The sequence below is a fragment of the Palaemon carinicauda genome, chromosome 40, assembly GCF_036898095.1.
Source record: "Palaemon carinicauda isolate YSFRI2023 chromosome 40, ASM3689809v2, whole genome shotgun sequence".
Taxonomy (NCBI): domain Eukaryota; kingdom Metazoa; phylum Arthropoda; class Malacostraca; order Decapoda; family Palaemonidae; genus Palaemon; species Palaemon carinicauda.
In genome coordinates this window covers 15253447-15279585 of record NC_090764.1, presented here as the reverse complement: position 1 = coordinate 15279585, position 26139 = coordinate 15253447, and the positions used below count along the sequence as shown (strand labels likewise).

Here is a 26139-nt window from a genome sequence, read left to right as displayed (position 1 = left end):
AGTTATATTGTCTCCGTAGTGAGGCAACGAACCCTTTTGGAATGTGGCCTGTCAGCAGGCTTGATGGTTTTCTGAATCTCTCGCTGCAAGTATATGACTTCTGATAACTGAACCTTAAGTTTCAGTATTTCACTTAAATGTTCGTTCATTTCTTCCAATTGCAGCTTGATGGGGTCTGGAGTAACAGTAGAATCAGTGTTATTTTCTGAATCCTCTTGAATAAAAAGTTTTTTGCATGTTCGAACTACCTTTCTGCAGCAACTTGGTTCAAAGTCAGTGTCAGTGTGCTTGACGAACGCTTTATCTCTCGTGAAGAAGGGGAAGCAAACCTCCAAATTCATGATTAGGTTTACTCGATTCACTGCTTTGTGGAGTCTCGAATTTTCTCGAAACTCCTCCAGTTTATTCGATGGCTGGTGAATGATGAAGTTCGTCAAGACACCGCCCAAAACGGTTATAAAAATAACGAAAATAAGATTAGACAATATCGGGTATTCCAACTTCTCTTCCGAAAGAAAGGTATCGTCGTACCCCAAGTCCCCTATCATCCACACAATGGTCTTCACCATCGACTGGGGAACCGTCGCAAAAGAATCTTGCTTTTTTAAGAGGAGATGGAAGATGAATGCAAATATGAAGAGGATCATAGCAGTGAACAACCAGACGAGCAAGAAACCAGAGAGGAAAGACACAGTGATAGGCATAAAGATTGAGAAACGTGGAATTTGGTTCACGGTAAAGATCAAGTGTAATCCACTTAACAGCCAACCCATGATGCCAGTGCTCAATCTCCAGGCCTGAAAGGAGATGAGTGGGGTCACCAATCTGGTCATTTTGTATTGATTATACTGCTAAGTATCCCATTTTTTATATAGAGAACTTAAATCGTACTTTATGATTATTCTTTTATGTGTAGTATTAAATAATTTTCATGCTTAATTTCAAATAATTTTCATGCTTAATTTGAAATAGTTTTATGCTTCATTTGAAATAATTTCTATGCTTATTTTGAAGAAGAAGAAGAAGAAGAAGAAGAAGAAGAAGAAGAAGAAGAAGAGAGAGAGAGAGAGAGAGAGAGAGAGAGAGAGAGAGAGAGAGAGAGAGAGAGAGAGAGAGAGAGAGAGAGAGAGAGGGGGGGGGGGCAAAACCTTTTTTTAAGCCAAGATGAGTTGCGATAGTAAGATGGTCTGATATTCTTTTAGCAGGCACAGTTCAAGGTTTATATAAAAAAAAAATCGAATCAGATTTGAGAAACACTTACATGAATCCTCCAAGGTATGAGCAGAAAAACAATGCAGAAGATCTTCCCTATTTGTACAAAATCTCTTTTGCGCCTAAGATATTCAACAGGCGTCAGCTGGAAAAAAAAGTTACAATTTTTTTAATGAAATGTCAAAGTCGAGCTTTTAAAATGTCATGCTTGTAGATTTACATCGTAATGACTAGAATATGTAAATCTGTATGCAATTGATTGTTTGAGTGCACCTCAGTGTAATTGCTGTCAAGATTGAATGTAATTTAATGTAACTGATGTCAAGATTGAATGTAATTTAAAGTAGTTGATGTCAATATTCATTGTAATTCAGTTTAATTGCTATCAAGATTGAATAATTCTGAATTTAATTGCTGTCAAGATCGAATGAACCTCATTGTAATTGCTGTCAAGATTGAATACAATTCACTATAATTGTTGTCAAGATTGAATGTAATTCAATGTAATTGCTATCAAGATTGAATAAATCTGAAGTTAATTGCTGTCAAAATTGAATGCCCCTCAATGCAATTGCTGTCAAGAATGAATGCAACTCAATGAAATTGCTGTCAAGATTGAATACACCTCAATGTCATTGCTGGGAAGATTGAATGTTATTCGATGACATTGTTGTTAAGATTAAATGTATTTCAATGTAATTACTGTCAAGATTGAACAAATTTGAATTTAAATGTTGTCAAGATTGAATGTACCTCAGTGTGATTGCTGTGAAGATTGAATGTTATTCAATGTCATTGCTGTCAAGATTGAATGTATTTCAATGTAATTATTGTCACGATTGAACAAATTTGAATTTAATTGTTGTTAAGATTAAATGTACCTCAATGTAATTGCTTTCAAAACTGAACAAACCTCAATCTAACTGCTGTCAAGATTGAATGCACCTCAATGTAATTGCTGTCAAGACTGAATGCAACTCAATGATATTACTGTTAAGATTGAATGCACCTCAAGGTAATTGATGTCAAGATTGAATGCACCTCAATGTAATTGCTGTCAAGACTGAATGCAACTCAATGAAATTGAATGCACCACAATGAAATGGCTGTCAAGATTGAATAAACTGCAAAGTAATTGCTGTCAAGATTGAATGTAATTCAATGTAATTGTTTTCAAGATTGAATGTACCTCAATGTAAATGCTGTCAAGAATGAATGAAACTCAATGATATTGCTGTTAAGATTGAATGCACCTCAAGGTAATTGATGTCAAGATTGAATGCACCTTAAGGTAATTGATGTCAAGATTGATTGCATCTCAATGTAATTGCTGTCAAGATTGAAATCACCTCAATGTAATTGCTGTTAAGACTGAATGCACCTCAATGAAATTGCTGTCAAGATTGAATGTACCTCAATGTAACTGGTGTCAAGATTAAATGAACATCAATGTAATAGCTGTCAAGATTGAATGCATGTGAATTTAACTGCTGTCATGATAGAATGCACCTCAATGTAAATGATGTCACTTGGATGTATCTCAATGTAATTGCTGTCTAGCCTGGATGTATCTCAGTGTAATTGCTGTCAAGATTAAATGCATCTCAATGTAATTGCTGTCAAGCCTGGATGTATCTCAGTGTAATTGCTGTCAAGATTAAATGCATCTCAATGTAATTGCTGTCAAGATTGGATTGAATGTATCTCAATGTAACTGCTCTCAAGATCGAACGTACCTCAATGTAATTGCTCTCAAGATTATGTGTACCTCAATGTAATTGCTCTCATGATTGAATGTACCGCATTTTAATTGCTCTCATGATTGAATGTACCGCATTTTAATTGCTCTCAAGATTGAATACATCTCAATATAATTGCTTTCAAGATCGAAATCTACGAAATTTTAAAATCATAATATTTGAATTTAAATTCTGGACATCTTAATAGAAATGCGGGTCTTACCAAGCAAAATGAGTTGATCTCCAGTGCTATCGCCATTATTTCGAACACAAGAAGCACGCACCAGCATCTAAACTCCCAAGGACACTTTGCTTCGAAGCTGGAATTGCAGTTAGCCACATCATTGTTTGTAAATGTAGTTTTGAGGTCATTCATAAAAAAAGGCCTTTTGGTCGATGTATAATCTTTCACTAATTTGCTAACTTCAAGGCTCTATAATGAAAGCAATAAGATATAAATGACAAAACATCTATAAAACTTCTCTCAAATGAATAATTTAATAGTCATGAACAATCAGTTGCTTCGAGCATTGCTGGTATTCGGGAAGATGGCTCCTCTAAAGCTGCGCACTTAACGAAAGAAACTTTCTCTGGGCTGTGCAATCTGAGAATGACTGATTTCCACAAAGGAAATGCGTGAAGATGAGCTTTAATAGGTGCTATAATGGCGTCTTTGATAAACGCAAGCAAACAGTGGGCGGTATGGTATAAAAAGGACAAAGCCAAGCTACCTCATAATGTGTACAGAAAATGGAAGTAAGAGTAGGATCAGAGATCAAAATATTTTTTTTTGGGGGGGGGGGTCATTTCCAAATTGGGATGGGTAAGACCAAATTAAAACATTAATAACTAGGATGATGAAAGGAATGAAATGCTTTAAAATAAAGACATTAAATGATCACGCCAAGACAAGTCCGTATAGTCAAAATACTACTATAGTCAATTCTTTTTAGTGAGGCAGATTTGCACCACCTCGCAGGGGTGCCCTTTTCGCTCGGAAAAGTTTCCTGGTCGCTGATTGGTTGGACAAGATAATTCTAACCAATCAGATACCAGGAAACTTTTCCGAGCTAAAAGGGCACCGCTGCTCGTCGGTGCAAATGCGCCTCATTAAAAAAAAAAATTGAATATACTAGGCTGGGGAGATGCACAATGAAATTTCTAACAATATTATGTTTCAAGTAGTAGTAGTATAAACTGTTAGAAAAGGGTTAACATTAAAGGAGTAAGACCATAAGGCAGATAACCTTCGCCTTACTCCACAGTCATTTATATACTTCTGAGATCTCAAGAATGGGAAGTAAAGATTATCTAAACTTTAGAATGGTAGAGGACCAAAAATCCTGTGATCGGAAGAACATTTCCAGTACATCGTGCCTTGTAGTAAACTGACTGGTGATCCCGAAAAAGAAGGTTGGAGTTCTGGTGTTTAAGACAACGAAATCAGAGCCAAGCTTCAAATATTCTAGAGTTATCAGGAACTAAAACTAACTACTTGTATGATAGTCAGAATTAAGGTGACTCGCTTTTATATGGATGGGTGGAAAAATTTTTCCGAGAGGAAGTATAGTCACAGAATTTATCAATTAAGCAAATAATATACGTTCGTATAGGTGTTTTATGTTGGTAAATCTTTTTAAGAAATGCTTTAGATTATGATCGGTGCTAAAGGCATTGCCAGTCTTTAATGAAACTCGCAAGAAGAGAATATATGGGGAGGACATTGGATTGTAGAAGGAAAGAGTAGTAAAATTACTACCATATTAAAAAAAGACCAGTCTGAATAATGAGAGATGAAAAAGGTGTTCCCTTTTCATAAGGAAAGCCAACAATAGATTCACCAGGAGGGCAAACGAAAGGAAAACGTATTTGGGGCTAAGTTGAAGATTCAATAGATAGAGGATCAGAATTCATTTACGGAAGAACAATAGACGAGAGAACTCTAATGTCAGCAGCCAAGTAATCTCAAAGTATCGGAACTGTCATTCTAAGAGAGGAATTTGTAGAGAAGAGGCAAAAACAGAAGCGGCAGAAATGAGACTTACATCTGAGGAACCAGAGGGTTAAATAAACTGTCGCAATAATTCAAAGATGTTGATAGCCAGAAACATATTTTGAATGTTGAATAATCTGGACATCTTGTTATGGAAGAAATGGGCAGTGAACCATTACCTTCACCACCAATGGTAGTTGTACACTGAATTCTAAAATAAAATCTTTATAAGAGATCAAGATGAAAAAAAAAGAAAAAAAAAGAGGACTCTAAGACAAAACCCTTTTGGAATGTCTATGAGTCTATACTCTAATATCAGAGTAGGTGCAGGACTAACTTTGGAAGAAAATGATTATTAAAGTTGCAATAAAAGTTTTCAAAAGGATCAGAAGACGCATTACTGTCCCCCGAGGTTCAGATCAGGAAACGTTGGGCCTTTGGGGTAGCTATTATTATCATTATTATTACTCGCTAAGCTACAACCCTAGTTGGAAAGGCGGGATGCTATAAGCCCAGGGGCCTAAAATATTTTAAGAAGAGCAACAAGATTAAAATAAACATCTCCTATATAAACTATAAAACTTTAAAAAACCAAGAGAAAGAAAATAAGATAGAATAGTGTGCCCAAGTGTACCCTCAAGCAAGAGAACTCTAACCAAAAACACAGTGGAAGACCACGGTACAGAGGCTATGTCACAACCCAAGATTAGAGAACAATGGTTTTATTTTGGAGTGTCCTTCTCCTAGAAGCGCTGCTTACCATAGCTAAAGAGTCTCTTCTACCCTTACAAAGAGAAAAGTTGCCACTGAACCATTACAGTGAAGTAAGAAGAATTGTTTGGTAATTTCAGTGTTGTCCGGTGTATGAGAATAGGTCCGGCTATTCAGTGTGTGTGTGTGCAGGCAAAAGGAAAATGAACTGTAACAAGAGAGAAGGATCCAGTGTATTACTGTCTGGCCAAAACAAAAGACCCCATAACTATCTAGTGGTGATATCTCAATGGGTGGCTAGTGCCCTGGCCAACCTGCTACCTACTGACAATTCGGTGATCAACAGAACTAGGATTAGAAGCCAGAATCGGGGTGATGATGACATAAATGAGAAACGAAGTCTGCTTGTAATTAAAAGGTTATGGAAGGAACCTTTATTATTAATAGATGCTTATACCCTCAATTCATTGGTAGAGTGGAAACCTTCCCAGGAGATTTAAAATTTCCAACAACGAAAAGTAGTGGATGTTTTAAAATTACTTCTCACGATACAACATCAGTGGATAAAATTATGAGTAATACTGAATTTGGTGTATATTTAGTGATTTCAGATGTTTTACGAGAGAAAATCTTTGTAAAAACAAGTTGACTAAGTAGACATGCAGCATACGCAAAGGACCTTAACTACAGAATTATTCAACAGTATATTGTGTTAGTCAACCATAAGTCTCCTGGCCACTATCATTGCACACACGGACTAATTTTCAGTGGACGTGGCTGCCACTGTTTCGTGGCAAGAAATGAAACGCATTTGTGTCTATGGATGCCAGCACACAAGCCAATTTTTAGTGGCGAGGTGTCGACAGCTTCCCTCTTATCACTTTTTCGTGGCACCACGAAACATTGGCAGCCACTGTCCATTGAAAATTGCTTCATGTGTGGAAGCCCTAAAGGTAGTACATACAAAGGGGGTGACTGGTGCCTTGGCCTATTATTATTGTTATTATTACCTAAGCTACAACTGCAGATTCTAGTCGATGCAAATTAAATGCTTGATATAGGTAAGAAAAAAATAATGTTAAAATCTAGTGCCGATACCAGTTGTTATATATGAAAAAATACTTATTGAATATTTTGCTTTTCATACAACAAAAGAAAACTTTCAACTTACTATATGGTCCGTAAGAAAATCCCCAGAAATATTAAAGTCACAACTTCGAGGGCCAATAAAGAATAGAATATCAGTCTGATGGAAACTTCCCACTTCAGGTCCAACCATTTCTCAGTCAAAGGATGGTTGAGAAGGTTGAGCCTCTGGTATTTGGCCATATAAGCAACTGGGTGATGGACTTTCCATTTCCACCCTTTCCCGTAAGGCTTTGCATCTGGCAGCAATAAGTTTGTTTTGGGGTCGAATGGACTTTTGGCAAGCTGTGCTGATTCTGAAACCAAATCAGAGTACTGATTAAAAATAAATAAATTCAAATTTAATGAGTAAAGTGTAATTTCAGTTTTAGCTAAAGATGATGAACGTTTAGCTTGAGTATGGAAAAGACAACAACAATATGGCTTTAAATAGACTAGAGTTTGGTTACATTTCTAATTCTAGATGACAGTTAACTGCAGTATTAAGGTTTGTATGAAAGGACTGTTTTAGCATGAAAAAAAAAAATCATAAAAAGGTGCATATCACATCCTCACATGGTTGTTCTCAGGATAAAAGGCAATATAAAAATAGTAGAAGAAAAGTTGGAAACATGAGAATAAATATTCTAGCAACAATGGCTTAATACTGAACAATACATACATACATACATACATACATACATATATATATATATATATATATATATATATATATATATATATATATATATATATATATATATATATATATATATATAGTATATAATTTTTACTAACATAGCTGACTTCCATATATTCAAGTCCTAAGTCACTAATGGTTTTTTATATCCAGTAGAGCTCAGAAGTAAAGATCTACATATGCCAACACTTGCCTCATTCTAGAAATAAAAACTGTTAATTAAATTCCAACTGCCTCGAATATAGAGACCCACATATTCGAACACTAACCCTATTCTCCTCACAAAAACTAAAGACTGTTTTCTACATTGTTCCATACTGTGCAATGTCACCACCCACCACACTGATTCTTTATTATTACTAGCATATGCTTTCTCTACGTACATGAATTATTTCATGGCTGTTTCATAATAAACACTTAATCCACGAACATAGCCTGCTACTCTACCCATATATTCATCATGTCATCTGTCTGCCCTAATTACTCAATGCAAATCCTACCATAATCCTTCCTTTACATGCTAAATAATTTTATGCCCTTAAATTTTTAATGTCGCCCTACTTCTGTCTTATTCAATAAAAATGATTGTTTTTCTATAAATTCAGAATCTAACCCCCTCTCCAGATATACACTACAAAACCAAGTAATATACTCATTCATATTATTGCCCCTTTATCTGTGCATGTAATCTTTACAACATTGGTATCTTTTGATTATTTATTCTCTTGATTCCCTTCCTAAATTTCCAATAACCTCTTCCAAAACCCATCACGACTTGAAACAAAGAAATCTTACTCTTCCACCACTTACGTACGCCTCGTTTTCCATCCTACAGATTACATAATTTTCAAAAATTATAATTTCATTCACCCAGAATGGCATTCATATTAGGCAGCGTATCTCGAATTGAAATTTTCATGCTAATGCCTATTTGTTTTCCAACCTTTATAATTTACACTCGACATTAACACTGCTTTCATAAAACCCTTTTAAACACTTTAAAACTATTTCACCAGCTTATCCAGCTTTTATTCACTATCTCCAGTCACATCAGTGTAATCCCCAAAATATCAAGCAATCCACATGCTTTTAAAAATTTCCTAATCCTACAAATTTGGACCTATATTAACTGTGTTTCCTATGACTTCTCACATCAGTCTCAATAAGGATATTGTACACATATACACATACATATATATACAACACACACACACATACACACACACACACACACACACACACACATATATATATATATATATATATATATATATATATATATATATATATATATATATATATATATATATATATAGTTGATGATTTGGGTTCCTCTCGGGAATCATAATTTAAGTAAAAATAAAATGGTTAATGCTGCTATCATCCTCTTTATTTGGTAGCTTTCACATAACTCCTGTCATCTTCAGCCTATCTGCAATTGCTATTATATATAATTAATAAAAATTGATAAATATGATTATAAGTAGATAATTTGGAATATATACTTCAAAGAACTGGCCAACTCTCTCTAAAATCAAACCAATCAAAAAACATAAAACCATATAGAAGACTTCATTACTAATATACCCTACCAGTCACAGAATATAAAACTATATAAAAGACCCTATATAGCTAGTCACCCACAAGAAATGATGACCATCCACCCACAGACCAGAAAACGGATCTATGGGTCACCGGAAACTGAAAAGTTAAGCACTAGTTCAAGCTGGGGTTTGTCATAAAAATGTATAAAGACTCCAAGATTCTCAGTTGGCTGACACTACTATGTCTGTCTGTAATTTTGAAATTTTCTCTGGAAATGATATGACCAGATTTAAATGAATGGTCATAATTGGCCGAAATTGGTTTCTTACTCAAAGGTCTATTGGTTCGTACCGATCTCCCCAAGTGCTCCGAAATCCTACACTGAAGCTGTCTAGACGTGCTTCCAGAGTAGCACTCATTACAGAGTGCACATTGAAAAGTGTCTATGGCACCAGAACACAAGGGAGTAGGTAGACTTCCCTTATATTTAAAAAGTAAGTCTACTTATTGTTTGTTTGTAAAAATAAGTTTTAAATTTACATGGGTATAACATTTCACCATAACATTCATAATCTCTATTCTTAGTCTCTCCGAAACAACCATAGTACGGAAAGGAAACATATAATTTCTTCTGATTGACAGTTTGAATTGCTAAATTTTGACTGTAAATCTTTCCTAAAAACTGCTTGATTTGATTATAATAAGAGGTTCAGAGGCAACTTATTGTTAATATAGAATGACTTTAGAAAATTTTCTTCCTCGTGAAACCTCAGATAAGTTGAACATACATGGTAACATCTATATAACAGTGTTTTTATTGTATTAATTTCGTAGAGTTTTGGTTTCAAACTTAAAACGTGAGATCTTAGTCCAGTAAAAGTTTTTTCCGAAATATTGAGGTTTCAAAGGTATTATGTTTCCGAGAAACAAAGACATCGAGAGAAGGCAAATTATCATCTTGTTCACTTTCTTTTGTAAATTTCATATTAAGATGCTGTCAATCTAAATAATCTAAAAACTGGTTTACATGATCTAAAGTTTTGAAAAGTAAAAATGTACCGTCCACATATCGACGGTGCAAGGAAGGTTTAAATTCCACACGACAATCATTGAGCCATTCCCTTTCACAATAACATAGAAATATATTTAGTAAGGCTGGTCCACACGGCGACCCTATTGCTACTCCATCTCTCTGCTAATATAACCTATCATTAAACATAGATGTGGATATAGTGGTAGCTAGTCCTAATAGTATTTCAAATTGTTTTTTATTGAAACCTTCGAAAATATCCTCTGGGTTAGGGAAAAGTTGATTAAGAATTATCTCTAATGTTTCTTGTAAACGAATGTTTGTGAACAAACTTTCTATGTCGAAGCTGCACATAACATAGTTATTTGCATCCTCGACAGAATTTATCAACAGGGTTGAATGCTGGGAACTGTGTCACGTACTGCTGGGGAACAATGTACACCCTCTCGAGAATAGTGGCAACTGTGGCTGTCGTGGCAGGAAAGGTTTTTTTGCCCTTAAAAGGTCTCCTAGGCTTCTTGCCGTTAGATTGAGATCCTTCTCCGGGGGTGAATTTCCTCTTCAAGGACATACACCATTTCTGCATAAGGCTCTTGTTTTCTTGAGCCACCCTGTCCATGACTTCATTAACCACCTTTTGGGGAAAGATCTTTCCCCCAGATTTTTGAGTCGATCAACATTTTAGGATCGTGCCTAATAGTTGCTGCACCTAGGACGTGCTCTCTGCAGGCTCTCCTGGCTAAAAAGGACACATGCAGATCCCTATGGAAGGTAGCCAGATAGGTTTTCACCAGAACTGGGAAAAGGTCAGACTTCGAGTAGTTCCCAATCAACATCTCAAGATAAGACTGGTGCGACAAAAAGGCAGCCAGTCTTTCTTTGGCCTCCAATACCACAGTTAGCAGGTATTCTAGAATTCTGGGCAGTTTCTCATTAAACTGCTTGCCTCCAATATCTTTATCCAGTTTTCCAACTGTGAATGTATGTTGGACATCTGCCCAACTATCGGAGTCATAAGGGAGGGTCAGCGAGACAGGTTTACATTCTTCTAGCAATGGCAGAGGATTAACTTTCATTACTGCCCTTTAAACAGCCTCCAAACTCTTTGACGCAAAAGAAAAGACGGTATCCTTTGGAGCTACAAAGGTTGCCTGCTTCCTTCCAAAAGCAGAAAGCTGAGTCTTAGTAAACTCGGCTGTCTTGAGCTCCATCACCAATAGGGTTTGAGCTTTACAGTGGTCCAAGATGATCGTTTCTTTGGGGATCATAACATCACTCATGGACGCCTAGGAATTTAGCCTTACGTAACAGTAATGATGATTCTCAGTAGAACTCTAAATCTGAGACCGGTTAAGAGCCCATGCTTTCTCCAATGTGATTGTATCCTTCACTCAGAACCATATGCTTCGTATAACTCCAAGAGTTCTTTGCTGAACAATCTGGAAGACTTAATGCTGGTGGAGCCTTGGACTTAGGTGCCTGTTGAAGCACCTTGATCTTCGCCTCTTAAGGACGCTTGCACTCTTTTATGCTCAGCATGAATGTTCTCCATGAATGCCTTCATGGATGCCAGCCACCCGTTGAGATACTACCACTAGAGAATTATGGGCTCCTTTGACTGGCCAGATAGTACTACGTTGGATCCTTCTCTCTGGTTACAATTCACTTTCCTTTTGCCTACACATACACGAAATAGTCTGGCCTATTCTTTGCAGATTCTCCTCTTCTCTCATATACCTGACAACACTGAGATTACCAATCAATTCTTCACCCAAGGGGTTGTGGAGGTTTGATTTTTTAATTTTTATTTGTGTGTGTGTGTCTATGTGTGTCAGCGAGCGAGAGGTAGTTAGTGTATTGATTGTTTGTTGTGAGAAAGACTGTTGGTATAAATGAGATGGTTTGTTCATGTTTTTAGTTAGGTTACGACAGTGGTGAATGTCTTGGGTGAATGGCTTTTTGATTTGACTGCAGCTAAAGGCATTTGTGTGTGTGAATGCTGGATTATCATTATTATTTTTTCGACCAGCGTGGAAGTGTTTGATTATTTTGACAACCGTAATTCCTCCTTTGGGATCCTTTTGGAGACTGCTTGTCTGCGGACTTATGATTTTTGATCCTGCTAGTATTAGGACTTGGAACTGATTGCTCTTTTGAATTTGGATACAATCGGTAATGACTTTGGCTGTTTGAAGGAATTTTCTCTGAATGATGATGATGACGATGACGCATTAACCACCAAGAGTCTGATTTTCCCTAGGTTTTTTCACTCACCACTTCATAAAAGTGTTTTGAGCAGTGGGAAAGGTTACCATTCTGCCACCAAACTGTGTTAGTGTGCCGTTAATTAAGACTGTTTGGCTCATTTGGATGAGTGTCTGTGTCTTTTTATATATATATATATATATATATATATATATATATATATATATATATATATATATATATATATATATACTTATTATATATTAATTGTGGTCTATTTTAGTTTTAAGTTTTGTTAAAGTTTATTTGATTGTGGAAGGTATTTTTTTTAATTATATATTTAGTATTAAGCTTTGATTAGTTTTAAGTGATATTATTTTGACTGTGGATAGTTCGTATTAAGCATATTAGTTTTAAGAAATATAGTTTTAAGGTTATGTTTTGTTTTTATGTCCTTTTGTCCAAGAGTCCCGCTGCTGATAACGTAAGGGGAAAGTTTGTATTGAGGAGACTACTGTCAGTTAGAGTGATTCAAGGGTGTGGGGGTTGTTGTTGTGACAGCCCGCCACAGGGTTAATTACAGGTCTATAATTGTTAAGTGGCTACTTTCCTCTTGGTAAGGGTAGAAGAGACTCTTTAGCTATGGTAAGCAGCTCTTCTTGGAGAAGGACACTCCAAAATCAAATCTCTGTTCTCTAGTCATGGGTAGTGCCATAGCCTCTGTAGAATGGTCTTCCACTGTCTTGGGTTAGAGTTCTTTTGCTTGATGGTAAACTCAGGCACACTCTTCTATCTACTTCTCTTCCTCTTGTTTTGTTAAAGTTTTTATTGTTTATAAAGGAAATTTATATTTCATTGTTGTTACTATTCTTAAAATGTCTTATTTTCCCTGTTGGGCTATTTTCCTTATTGGGACCCCTGGACTTATAGCATCTTGCTTTACCAATTATGGTTGTAGCTTAGCAATTAATAATAATAATAATAAACTCCAAATGTCTTGGGAACAAGGAGGCATTCAGAGTTGGAAGAGGAGTCGAAGTAGAGGCAGGTGTAGCAGATACAGGAACAGGAGTATGAATGAAAGAAGTACTAGGGACATTAATTACCCGTTGACTGTCAAGTGAGTCATCCAATGCCTCCATTTTCAGTAAAATCCTCTCTCTCTCTGACGGAATGGAGGAGGTTGTCAACATGTTGTCAGCATCCATGTTCATCTCCCGAAGTTTGTCCCAGACTTCATGATCTACCTGATCCAGTTGTACCTATGGAAGTTGAACCGTCAGTATCTGGAGACCATACACTGCGGTCAAATCAACCTTGGGAAATAGGCGATCCTTCATCACCATTGAAGGATGATAAGGGGCAACTTGTTGAGAGCTCTTCTGAAATCCCCTCACCCAATGCCTGATGATCTTCTGGCCCCATGCTTTCTCGTCCTGAGAAACATTGGTAGTGTGGAATCCAGTATGGATTAGGTCCTTGCATATACTGCAGTTGGTAGGTTCCCAGATTGCCAAGGAACCTTTGGAAACATGGCAGTCTGCATGTTTCCTACAGGTCTTGTGGCCGTAAGGCAACTTGACCCATCTGTTGCAGGTTACTATCGCACACTCCATGTCATCAGCAACCTTTAAAGATAGAAAATTTTCAACGAGTACTTATCGACACACCAAAAAATTTTTATATCTTCACACTTCAAAAGATTTCATAAAAAGAAATCTTTTAGTATATTCCAAAACATTTTCCTACCTACTACTGGCTATGACTAAAGCTATACTACAATGGATGCTCATGCCAAACAGCTCTGAATTCCTAAAGTGTGGTAGAATAGAGGAAGAAAGATTCATACAAATAGAATACTTTCCCCTAAAATTGGTCGATCAGACAACCTAAGATGGCAAAATCAGATACCATTCTACCTAAGGCAGCAGCAGTTGTACCTAAGGTGGCAGCTGTTCATAGCAACTGTGTATCAACGGACCAACTTTTCTTTACCCATTAGGTATGTCGAAACAGCGTGGCAATGGCATTGGTTAGTCAACAAAAGTGGACGATCCCATACTGAACAAGACCAAGGGGTAAGAGGAAAGGTATAGACCAATAGTAGGCAGCTGGTAGAGAAGTCTGGCACGCCTAGTTGTTAACATTAAATTAAGAAAAATGGGTTTTACCCATTTAAAGATAATGATAGCCGATTGACACGGCAGGAAGCAACGAATTCCCAAAATCGATGAAAATCCTGACAACTAGGAGGTATCCAATTGACCAATTTTAAAGGATAATGTTCATCAGATATGGAGGGAAGGAATATAAGCAACCGACCAGCTTAAGGCAGCAGCTAAGGTGGCAAGGGAAATGTTCTCTCCTAAATAGAGGAGGGAGGGATCCCAAGGCTACTCAAATCAAGAGCTAGTAGTACTCAAGCTGGCAGGTCTGGAAAGTATGGCTTAATGGTAAACACTCTAGCTCTCCTATGTATCCAATCATATCCCATATCCTTCGAGACAAGGTTAACTCTATTCGGGGAAGGATAGCCAGGGTTGCTTTAAACATGTCTCTATTACACACACGATATCTCTCGGGATATTCGCTCCAGGGATTAGAACCCTGTGATAGCTCGACGGGTAAAATTCTCTGGTATATCACTCACAGGAAATATCCCAAGTAGAAGCTGCCTAGAGGAATTACTATCGGGACGACATGGCTCGAACCCAAATATATATACATATACTCAGCCCTCCTTACTTGCAGGGTTAAATCACAGCGACACAAAATGTGAGAATCCGCGAATATTTGCTGCCCTAGGATGGGTTAACTCCTAACCCACCAACTCACTAACCATTGCCTAAGTGCGTTCAACTAACAGTAACCCACTGTATTCCCTAATATGGTTTTTACTTGGTTTCTATCACAGTTTTAGTATTGTGTTAATGAATGAACACATTTCAGCATGTGCACAGTACATGTACACACGTGTACTACGTACACAGTAAGACTACGGTATGCATAACATGAGTCAGTACCACAGAACAGTAATACTAACAGTAACAACAAAACACTCTTGTTCCTATCTAAGAACACTCGCTGATAGTGTAGTGTATATTACTGTAAAATATGTACAATGCTATCAGTACGGTACAGCTTGATTACCTAAGGTAACATTTGTAAGTGTTCGCTGCTGTTTTTGGCAGGTTGACTTACACCGCAGAAACTCACTGTACATGTAGCTTATATCTACATTCTACTGTAAAGTACAGTATTTCGTATACAATACTGTGCAGTATTTAATATAAAAACACTAATACATTTTTTTTATATTTACATCACACACAACCCACTATGACATTTCCAGTACAAGTTATTTTACAAGGTTCAATATATTCACAAATTAAGGATAGCTTTTTCTCCCTTAAATGAACAACTCTCTACAAAATGTCAAAATGAGCCTAAGCACCAAATAAATATAAGATTTTTTCAACAAATAATCTGTACGTCCTAAATAATTGAAGAAGGGAGAAAAGAAAAACTGTAACATGTTTAAACAACTGACAAGGTCAAGGGATTTCTTGAATGGTTAGATTTTAGAAACTGTTACAAGAATTTGACTGTTATCATTTGCTTTCTGATACATACGAGCATTTTTTTGACATTGGGCTATCCAAAATATGATTTGCTATGATCCGCAAACTCTGCCCAAAATTTGATGTAAGTTAAATGTTTTATATAAATTGGAAACCTCAGGATTTTTGGAACTACCATCAAATGAACCTAGAAAAATCCTAAGAGTATTTTACATAGATTTGCCCAAAATTATATGTAAAGTAATTCTTTAATGATTATGCTAGAAAAATCGAATAAGCTTTCTTACCTTTACCAATAAAATGGTTATCTTCAAAGAGAAAGAAATCATAGGTTTTTATCTTGCCGTCTTGTGAAATGCACTTGCTCATAAGTTCGGCGGCAAACACAGGGAAATTTTGGATTAGATGGCGAAAGTTCTGGCATTGGTGGCCATTTTCACCTATAAATCCAGAAGCCCACCAATTGCTTCCTATTATTGCTTTTATGATAGGCCTGGAATGTATGAAAATAATAAACTATACTATTCTATCTAATTTCTCTTCCTCTTGTTATGTTAAAGTTTATATAGTTTATATAGGAGATATTTATTTTAATGATGTTAATCTTCTTCAAATATTTGTTCACTTTTTCCTTTCCTCACTGGGCTATTTTCCCTGTTGGAGCCCCTGGGCTAATGTCATCCTGCTTTTCCAACTAAGGTTATAGCTTAGCAAGTAATAATAATAATAATAATAATAATAATAATAATTTCTTTTAAAGAGGCACATTTGCACCGACTCGCAGCGGTGCCCTTTTAGCTCGGAAAAGTTTCCTACTAGCTGATTGGTTAGAATTATTTTTGCCCAACCAATCAGCGATTAGGAAACTTTTCCTAGATGAAAGGGCACCCACTGCAAGTCAGTACACATGCGCCTCATTAAAAAAATCGACTATAGTATTGCTGTTGTTGTAAATAACATATGAACATCATTATTTACAGAATCTCATGGTTTCATTTCGGAATATATCAATCTGGTTATATAATGTGACACAAACATGTTTTAGTGTCTAACAATATTGATGTCTGATTTAAAGTGAGATACACTGGGGCCACGATTAACTGAAATAATCCCGAAATTAGTCATTGATATTCTTAAGGCCAGGAGCACACTAGCGACTCTGTGGCGCCACAAAGCCACAGCATCGTGTGGCATGGATGTGGTCGCTAGTTTGCACGGCAAAACTTGAAAACAATGGAAACCTATGGGAGACCACATCCCCGTCACACTATACTGTGGCTTTGTGGCGCTACAGAGTCGTTAGTGTGCTCCCGGCCTAACTGTCTTCTGCATTTATTACACCCACATTGAAATATTTACAATTTTTTACAACACATAAAACCTAATAATGAATTATGGCATTACTTTAGAGAAACATTTAACATTTTGGGCCACAATGAATAGCTTTTATTTGAAAAATGCAACTGATACTTTGGGTAGATGAGGCTAAGTTAAGATATTCAGAAAATGTAAAAAGTGAAAAAATCTATTGTTTTTCGACCACGAATTTATCACAGATCTCAATTGTTAATATTATTTCCTATCATATAAGATTACCTTCAATTGAATTATGGTTAAAGAAAGGTTAGTACTATCACTATTTTTCTTTCAGATGTTAGTTAAAAACACTGAAAAACGAGCTAAACACTATCAAGTGAAAAAGAATGATTCTAAAATATGTAGGTAACCTCACAAATAGTAATACCATACCTTCTCTTCTGTGCAATGGCTTCCTCCATGTACTGATGGATACGAAGCATAACTTTTTCTTGCCAGACCTTATTATGCTTGATGCGTAGATTCTTCAAAAGAAAATCAAATGTTTCATCGCTCTTCATCAAGGATTCTTTGCTTGTATTCTGCTCCTTCTGTAAGGAGAAATCAAAGGGCAGAAGTCCAGTCGCATCTTCTCTCCAGGTGACATCTCTCGAGTGAGCAACCAGAATCTTACAGCATTCCAAGGAGCCTGCCGAAGCTGCTAGGTGGAGTGGGTAGCAACCATTACCACAGGGTTCATTTACAACTGCTTTCTTCTTAATCAAGAATTTGACAACATTGGCATAACCCTTGGACGATGCTATGTGTATGGCTGTCATGCCCTTTGAGTCTTTTGCTCTTATATTTGCACCTTTTTTAATCAAGGCACGGCAGATGTTTTCGGAGCCACTAAACGCTGCCAAATGAAGAGGCGTTACCTTCTTTTTATCTTCTCGGTTAACCTGCACTTCGTCCTTTGATAGTAAAACTTCACATACTTTGAAGCATCCATATTCAGCAGCAATGTGGAGAGGTGTTAATTTCTCAGCAGCTTCATCAATCGGTGAAGAACCTTTATCCAACAGGTAAATGGCTAAGTCCTCCTGCTTATTCTTGATGGTCACATGGAGAGGTGTTCTGTTGGCTTTATCTTTAGCCTTCAAAAATTCCTTTAATAATCCTTGACTATCTAGACTTTCCACTAGGAATTGAAAAGCTTCCTCTATCCCTGCCTCGGCTCCAAGGTGAAGGACATTCTTTTTACCTGCTGCAATTTCACTTATATTTGTTTGTGTGTCTTCTACTAAAGCCTTTATACACTCGAATTCTTTAAATTCTATTGCTTCGTGGAGTGGTGTGTAGCCTCTTTTATTCTTCAGGTTGGGGTTAGCTCCATTTTCTAGAAGCTGTGTGACAGTATTCTGATATACCTTTCTAACTGCAAAATGTAGAGCGGTGTCTTTGCCATATCTATCCTGACCATTCATGTTCCAGTCTTTCATTATCTCACAACATTTTCGATGCCCTCCTTTAGCAGCCAGCATAAGAGGGGTGTGACCAAATCTCGTGAGAGTTTCCAAAGCTTTCTTTCTTTCTTTTTCACTTAAACCAGAGAGCAGTAACTCGCACAAATCAACATATCCCTTTTCAGACACATAGTGCAGAGGCAAGTACTTATCCTTATCTACACAATTCCTGTCGGCATTACTTTGCAACAGCAGTTCCATTATAGGCCTGTTATTTACTTTGGCTGAAAAATGTAATGGCGTAGTGCCATGTATATTCTTCGAATTTATTACATCTTCTACAGCATCCTTTTCCACAAACTTTTGTATGATACAGCGACATACGTTAAACCTTCCTTCTTTGGTTGCAATATGAAGCAATGTATTTTGTTCCTGGTCTAGAGAATTTATTTCTAAAGGGCCATAATTAATCAACATTTTGCAACATTCATCTTGTCCATATTGGGTGGCAAGATTCAATGGAGTCTCTCCTTTATTATTTTTTGCATTGCAATCTGCGCCTCTCTCTAAGAGGATATCAAGAATATCTTTCTTGTTGTGCCTTGCTGCTATGTGCATGGCAGTATCTCCACTATCATGATCTTTCACGTTTACATCAAGTGACAGTTCAAGTATGACTCTATATTCATAAGGATTTTTGTCCAGCACTCCCTGAAGAAGAGGGTCTTTATATACATGAGGAGTTGTAGTAGTTTCAATAGTTCTGTAAATGAGAGAGAAAGTAGTTAATCAATAAATGTAATGTTGATGTCATATTGGGTATGAGCACTGTGACATTGACATTCTTACTTCAGAAGTCTCTTATACAAGAGCTCCAATGCTCTGTTAACTCTGTCAGTGATTTGTTCATGAAAAAACTAACCATTGCTTGAAATATAACTTGTGAATTCATATTATATGAATCTGTATGCAGAGTAATCTTTCCTCTTCTGAATTTAGTAAAAGTTATAGCCATAGCTCTTTATATCTTTTATTAGGTCTTTTTAGTAGTATATTATAATGTTCAAGGATTGCTTTAACTTCCGTGTTGATCAATGCAAATGAATCTTTTAGAAGGGGTAAAAGTATTAAAATTTAAGATGATTACTGTCCCTTCCTTGAACACCATAATAATAAAGAGCAGGTGTCTGGCTAATATATATATATATATATATATATATATATATATATATATATATATACAGTATATATATATATATATATATATATATATATACACACATATATATATATATATATATATATATATATATATATATACAGTATATATATATATACATATATATATATATATATATATAAATATATATAAATATAAATATATATACATATATATATACATATATATATATATATATATATATATATATATATATATATATATATATATATATATATATATATCTGGCCATGCTAAGCTCTCCCCATCCCTCCGGTAAATGGGAAAGAGAGTAGACATACCCCGGTGAGAGAGGGATGCGTGTGTATTTGTGTGCATTTTAAATAATTATTTAGTCATCATTTTTGACGGGTTGCGTACACTAGTTACTGTATAATGAAGCCACGAGACCAAAATGTTGATAATTTTTGTTTACAATAAAGTGCACATTCATTGGAGAAAAAGCATGTTAGTGAAACAAAGAAATTTATATTGACGGACAGAATTTTTTTCCTGAAATATAAGGTATATCATATATAAGATATAAGAGACAACAAAAAATGAAGAGAAAATTCTGTGAGTGAGTAATGAGGAAGTTAATGGAGATCCAGAAATGGTGATATATTACTTTCTGATATCTTATGGACAGCTTAAGATATTCTTCGTGGGTTTCCAATGCCAAGAAATATTAAGCAAAGCATTGTTCCTGTATTCTTTCAAAAGTCTTTATCATAGGTTGCACTGCTGTGTTTGACTTATTGTTTGTTTTATTTCATCATCATCATCATCTCCTTCCCCGCCTATTGACGCAAAGGGCTTCGGTTAGATTTCGCCAGTCGTCTCTATCTTGAACTTTTAAATCAATACTTCTATATTCATCATCTCCTATTTCACGCTTCATAGTCCACAGCCATGTGGACTTTGGTCTTCCTTCTCTTCTAGTGCCTTGTGGAGCCCAGTTGTAAGTTTGGTGAACTAATCTCTCTCGGGGAGTCCGAAAAGCATGCCCCTCACCATGATCTCATCCACATATGGCACTCGAGTAGAGTGTTTCATTTCTTATCCTGTCCTGCCATTCAACTCCCAAAATTCTTCTGAGGTCTTTATTCTCAATTCTACAAAATCTGTTGAATATTGTCTCATTATCATACCATGACTCATGTCCATACAGTAACACCGACCTCACTGAACTGATATATAGCCTGATTTTTATATGTAATTTCAGGCGATTTAATTTCCAAATTTTACTTAACCTAGCCATTGTCTGGTTTGCTTTTTATAATCTTTCATTAAACTTCAATGCTAAAGACCCTGTATTAGAGATAACAGTATCTAAATATTCAAATGATTCTACCTTATCAATCCTTTCTCCTTCCAATAATATTTCATTTTCATTGCCTATTCCGTTCTCATCATCTTTGTCTTTCTTCTATTTATCTTGACCCCAACAGCATGTGACATTTCATGCATTCTGGTAAGCAAGCTTTGCAAATCCTGTGGTGTTCTGGTAATAAGGACCAATCCAGTTCAATCCTTCTCCACCATCCCCAACTGTTCTATGCATTACAAAATCCATGAGGAGGATAAACCACATAGGTGACAACACATTCCCTTGGAGCATTCCACAGTTGAGTGGAAATTCATTTAAAAAGACTCCATTACCATTAACTTTGCATTTGCTATGCTCATAAACATTCTTAATCAAATTTACATATTTAAGAGGAACTCCATAATAAAGCAGGACTCAAAGGCTTTTTCATTGACCACAAATATCATCAAAAGTGGATTTCTAATCTACGCATTCCTGTACCACATGTCTTAAAACAAAAATTTGGTCAGTACAACTACCTTTTCTAAAACGTGCTTGTTCATCTCTCGGCTTTTCATCAATCTTTCTCTCTGGTCGTTTTCGAATGAGCATAATATATATTTCATGAAAACTGACGTAAGTGTGATGCCTCTGTAACTATCGCAATCAGTCAAGTCTCCTTTTTTATTTTCACTAACACTCCTAACTCCCATATCAGGTTTTGCCTCTTCATGCCCCATTATACAACATAATCTTGTAAGTATTCTGTGAGTCACTTCATTTTCGGCCAATATCATCTCAGCAGTTATTCCATCCTATCCAGGGGCTTCCCACATCTTGAATTTTTTAATGATAGCCTCGACTTGAAACACACTGAATTCATCCATGGGCCCATCAAGGTGTTCCTCAGCTTTAGGCATATCTGTCAAATTATTCACTTCATATCTTCTATTCATGACCTCACTAAAATGTTCCATTTATCGTTGCCTTTCTTCATTATCTATTGTTATATCAGATCCATCTCTCTTTTGCATGGGCATATGCTTCTTCTTCTTCTTTGCCGCCGTAGAGATTTAATTAATAATTCTATGAGTAATTCTTACACCATAGCCACTCCCTGAATTCATAGCCTTATCAGCTTCATCTGCTTTACTGTCTAAATATTCTCTCCAGGCATTCCTGGCTTTTCTTTTGGCCTCACTATCAATACTGGAATATTTAGCATGCTCTGCCTTGTAATTATCATTACTTTCTCGAAAACTTTCATCAATTAAATTTCTGTCTTTGTCTTCTTTTTTATAGTATCCCAAGTGTCATTTGATATCCATGGTTTTCTCCTTGTAACTGCATGTCCCAAAACTTTACTACCAATTGACTGATATATGTTCTTAATATCATACCTTTCTTAATTAATTATCTGTTCTTCGTCTCTCAAAGTCTGTAGACTGCAAATCGATTCCTACAATCAACTTTCTGTTGGGTGCTTTCAGTTTTCATTTCAGTGTGGCAATAGGGAGCTGGTGATTACTACCAATATCTGCAACTCTATAGCTTCTTGTATTTCTCAGAGGCCTCCTCCTATCTTTATCAATGGCTGGGTGATATATCTGATTTTTGTAATTGCCGCATGGTGAAGTCCATTTATATTTGTGGATGTTCTTGTGCTGGAAAAGAGTACCTCAAATAACAAGATTGCCTTTACAAAATCTTATAAAATGTGCCTCATTTTCATTTGCAACTTCACCAAGACCCTCAACACCCATCACATTCTCTATACCTTGATTATTCCTTTCAACTTTAACATTGAGGTCACCGATCACAGTTTTCATATATCTCTCCGGGATCTCATCTATGGTAATCTGCAGTTCTTCATAGTATTCGTCTTTCCTTTCTTCAGGGGAATCATTTGTTGGGGCATTACAAACTATAATACTGTGCTCATGTTGCACTGCTTTGATTTAAACTTTGCAAGTAACAATGTACAACTCTCCATTCCATTATTGCCTTTTCTGCTCTTGGTGTCATTATCATTCCCGCCCCTTCTCTTCCAACTCCATCTGTTCTCCCTGAGTAGATATACATATTTCCTTGGTCTAAGAACTCTTTACCAATCCCCTTACAGCGTGCTTCACTTAGGGCCATGATATCCAAACTACATTTCATAAATTCACTCTCCACTTGCTGTAACTTCCCAATCTGATTCATGGTTCTAACATTCCAGTTACCAATTTTCAATTTTTCTTTAGTATTTATAAGCCAGGAGGTTCTCAGCATTTTTTTGCGCCTGGGACGAAGGGGGGGGGGGGGGGCATTCTGTAATTTTTGCTTTTCATAGACTGAATAAATCCGGAATTCAATGGCTAAATTTATCGAAGGTTAGCCAGTGCCTTGTGTTGCACAGTGCCTTGCATGTTTTAGAACAGACAAAGCTTGAATTTCCTTAGCCTTTCTACCAGCCATCAGTTCTGTAGCATACATATTTTGGCACTGAGCCTCAGATCTCAGGTCCCTTCATCTTTGGGCCAGCGCAAAGATATGATTCACGTGCTTTCTGCTTTGTAAGGCTAATTTTTCTTCTACAGCAACTCATATAAGTTTCTGGAACTTTGCCCACTCAATGCCTGGGTCGCTCAAGAAAGTCTGTTAAAAAAGAGAACCACTGATAGTTTGAGTGAAAAAAATCTTGTCTCTTGGTTTTTCAGTGAAACACGGTTTGTGGATTTAACGTCAGATTTCTTATTTGAAGATGGATCTCACTAGTCAATGATCTAACCAACACACTGCCCAAGTCATGACTCAAGTTATGCTTATATCATTAGTATGGCTCTACAAGGGTATGGTATCTCCCAATAGAACCTAGTTTTTTCCAACAGGACCACTGAAATTTCCTTGCAACACAAAATTGTCATTTCTAGTGATGTCACGTAGCACTGCAACAACGGAATTGTAGCAATTGTCTTTAGTTACTATATCAGTATCCATGTTGGGGTGTAAGCACTCACCATATTATAAATATTTCATTGTTACCTGTGGGACCTCCAGGTAGATTTTCGAGTACGTTGTCTTGAGATAAAAGCTCACACTGTGAATCTTTGGCAAATCCTTTGGTATACCTCTCCAGAGGATGGTGTATCCATTACCCACTTTAGTGTGAGAAACCTAACCAGAGAGTTGCATCTCACTTAGTACAGTAATGTTTTTATTTTATATACAAAGTTTGCTGGCAAATATTGCAGTTCTCCTGTGTGGTCTTGCAACTTTGTCAGAAGTCTGATCTTGGAGAATCCTTGTTTCATGTTCTTACGATTGGTTTATACTTGATTTTATTGAGACCGCAGAGTACTCTACCTGAATGTCTGGAGCTATACATCTACATCAAGTTTGGATTAAACATGTTTGGGCCACCTTAACTAGGTCTCTCCTTTATAAATGTGGGCTCCTTGGCTCCTTGAAAGGCCAGCTAAGGCCCACATGCGGCTGTCAAAGATAAGGACCACTCCAAAACTGGTGCATTCGCCAGTGACTGAGTTCAACATGCACAGCCCATTGTATAGGACTGACTCGGACTGAGAGCTACCAATTCCAAGGTGAAGCTACTCCCACTGCCAGGCCCTACAGGCAAAATTATTTGATAATTGATGGTGATGAACCGATGTGCTTGCAGTCCAAAATTATCAATGTGAGATGAAAATCTCAAGATTGATCAAGCTGCCCAATATGAGATAGCTAGGAGAAATCTCGACAACCTAATTGATGGGCCAGCTGTAGGGGAATGGCGAAGAGTCATAAAAGTGATCATCTTGACTCTAGCCTCAATACCTGTCCCCAGAGCATGCTTCATACTTAAGGAACCATCTGTAACCTGTCACAAGAGACTAACCCACAAGGCAGTGATACCACTTCCTTGGTCCCATCAGTCGAGATGGAGCGTCAATTACTGAGAGGGGAGGTCCCAGTGGAACACCCTGTGAGGATGTGCCTCACCTCTTAATGAAAAAACAACACCTCTACAGCTCCTGGATGGGAACATATATATGTAACAGACTGTAAAGAACAGCTTAGGAAAATGGACTGATAATAGTATTTTGAGGTGTAAAAAGTGTTGGATAGAATGGGAAAGACATCTGGAAAGCAAGAGCCTTGGTTTCAAATAGGCAAAATCAGTATGAGAGATACGGGTAAATGGCACAGTCTGTGTAAAGGGGTTTACTGCACTGCTACTGAGCCTCCTATGAAGTTATGAAAAAAAGACAAACAAGATCTAGGGATTCCTTTCTTACAATGTGAAGGTTAGAAATCAATTACCGAGAAAGAGAGAAAATGAAGTTATTTCTGTAACATACCTGTTATATTCCTCCCGCATTGAAATAGCCCTGGCTCCTCCCCTTTTACGTCTTCCAGTTCTCCCATTTTCGCAGTTTATGACCACATCTGAAGATTGAAAAATGTAAAATTAATAATTAAACAAATTAGACATTAAATATGGTTTATGATCAGTACTTGCTTACATTAACAACAACAATATTTGCAAATGATTATTGGGATTAATAGTGATTGATTAATAGTGTGTGGAGGCACCTGAATCATAATAAAATGAGAAATGTCTGGATGCCAAATAAGTCAAAATCAATCAATCAACTTACGATCTGGCCGAGGGCTCGGTTGAGGTGAGGTGTCTGTTCGATCTGTGGCCAGTGATAACGATTGCTCTCCCTCTAGAGACGCCATTTACTCTATTATGGAAAGAAATTACAATTAAAACCTGTACTTTTTAAATGTGAGAGTTAAAATATTATTATTATTATTATTATTATTATTATTATTATTATTATTATTATTATTATTATTATCTAAGCTACAACCACTATTCGGAAAAGAAGGATACTATAAGCCCAAGGGCTCCAACAGGGAAAAGTGGTTGCCAGACAGGGACTTTCTAATAGGCCATCACAACCAGAAGGAGCAAAGAAATTTTTTCATAAATTGATAGAAGCAGACATGCTTGGTA

At 36.6% G+C, this 26139-nt stretch overlaps 1 protein-coding gene across 1 annotated transcript; it reads right to left on the bottom strand.

The window, feature by feature from the left end:
• Positions 1-25867, bottom strand: LOC137631979 (transient receptor potential cation channel subfamily A member 1 homolog). Its single transcript, XM_068363963.1, has 8 exons — positions 25775-25867; positions 25475-25562; positions 17591-19366; positions 16129-16334; positions 6827-7097; positions 3175-3271; positions 1262-1357; positions 1-797 (listed from the first exon to the last, which is right to left on the bottom strand). The coding sequence occupies exons 1-8, from the start codon at positions 25857-25859 to the stop codon at positions 3-5; spliced, it is 3414 nt and encodes a 1137-aa protein (XP_068220064.1). The 5' UTR covers positions 25860-25867; the 3' UTR covers positions 1-2.
• Positions 25868-26139: the final 272 nt, after the last annotated feature.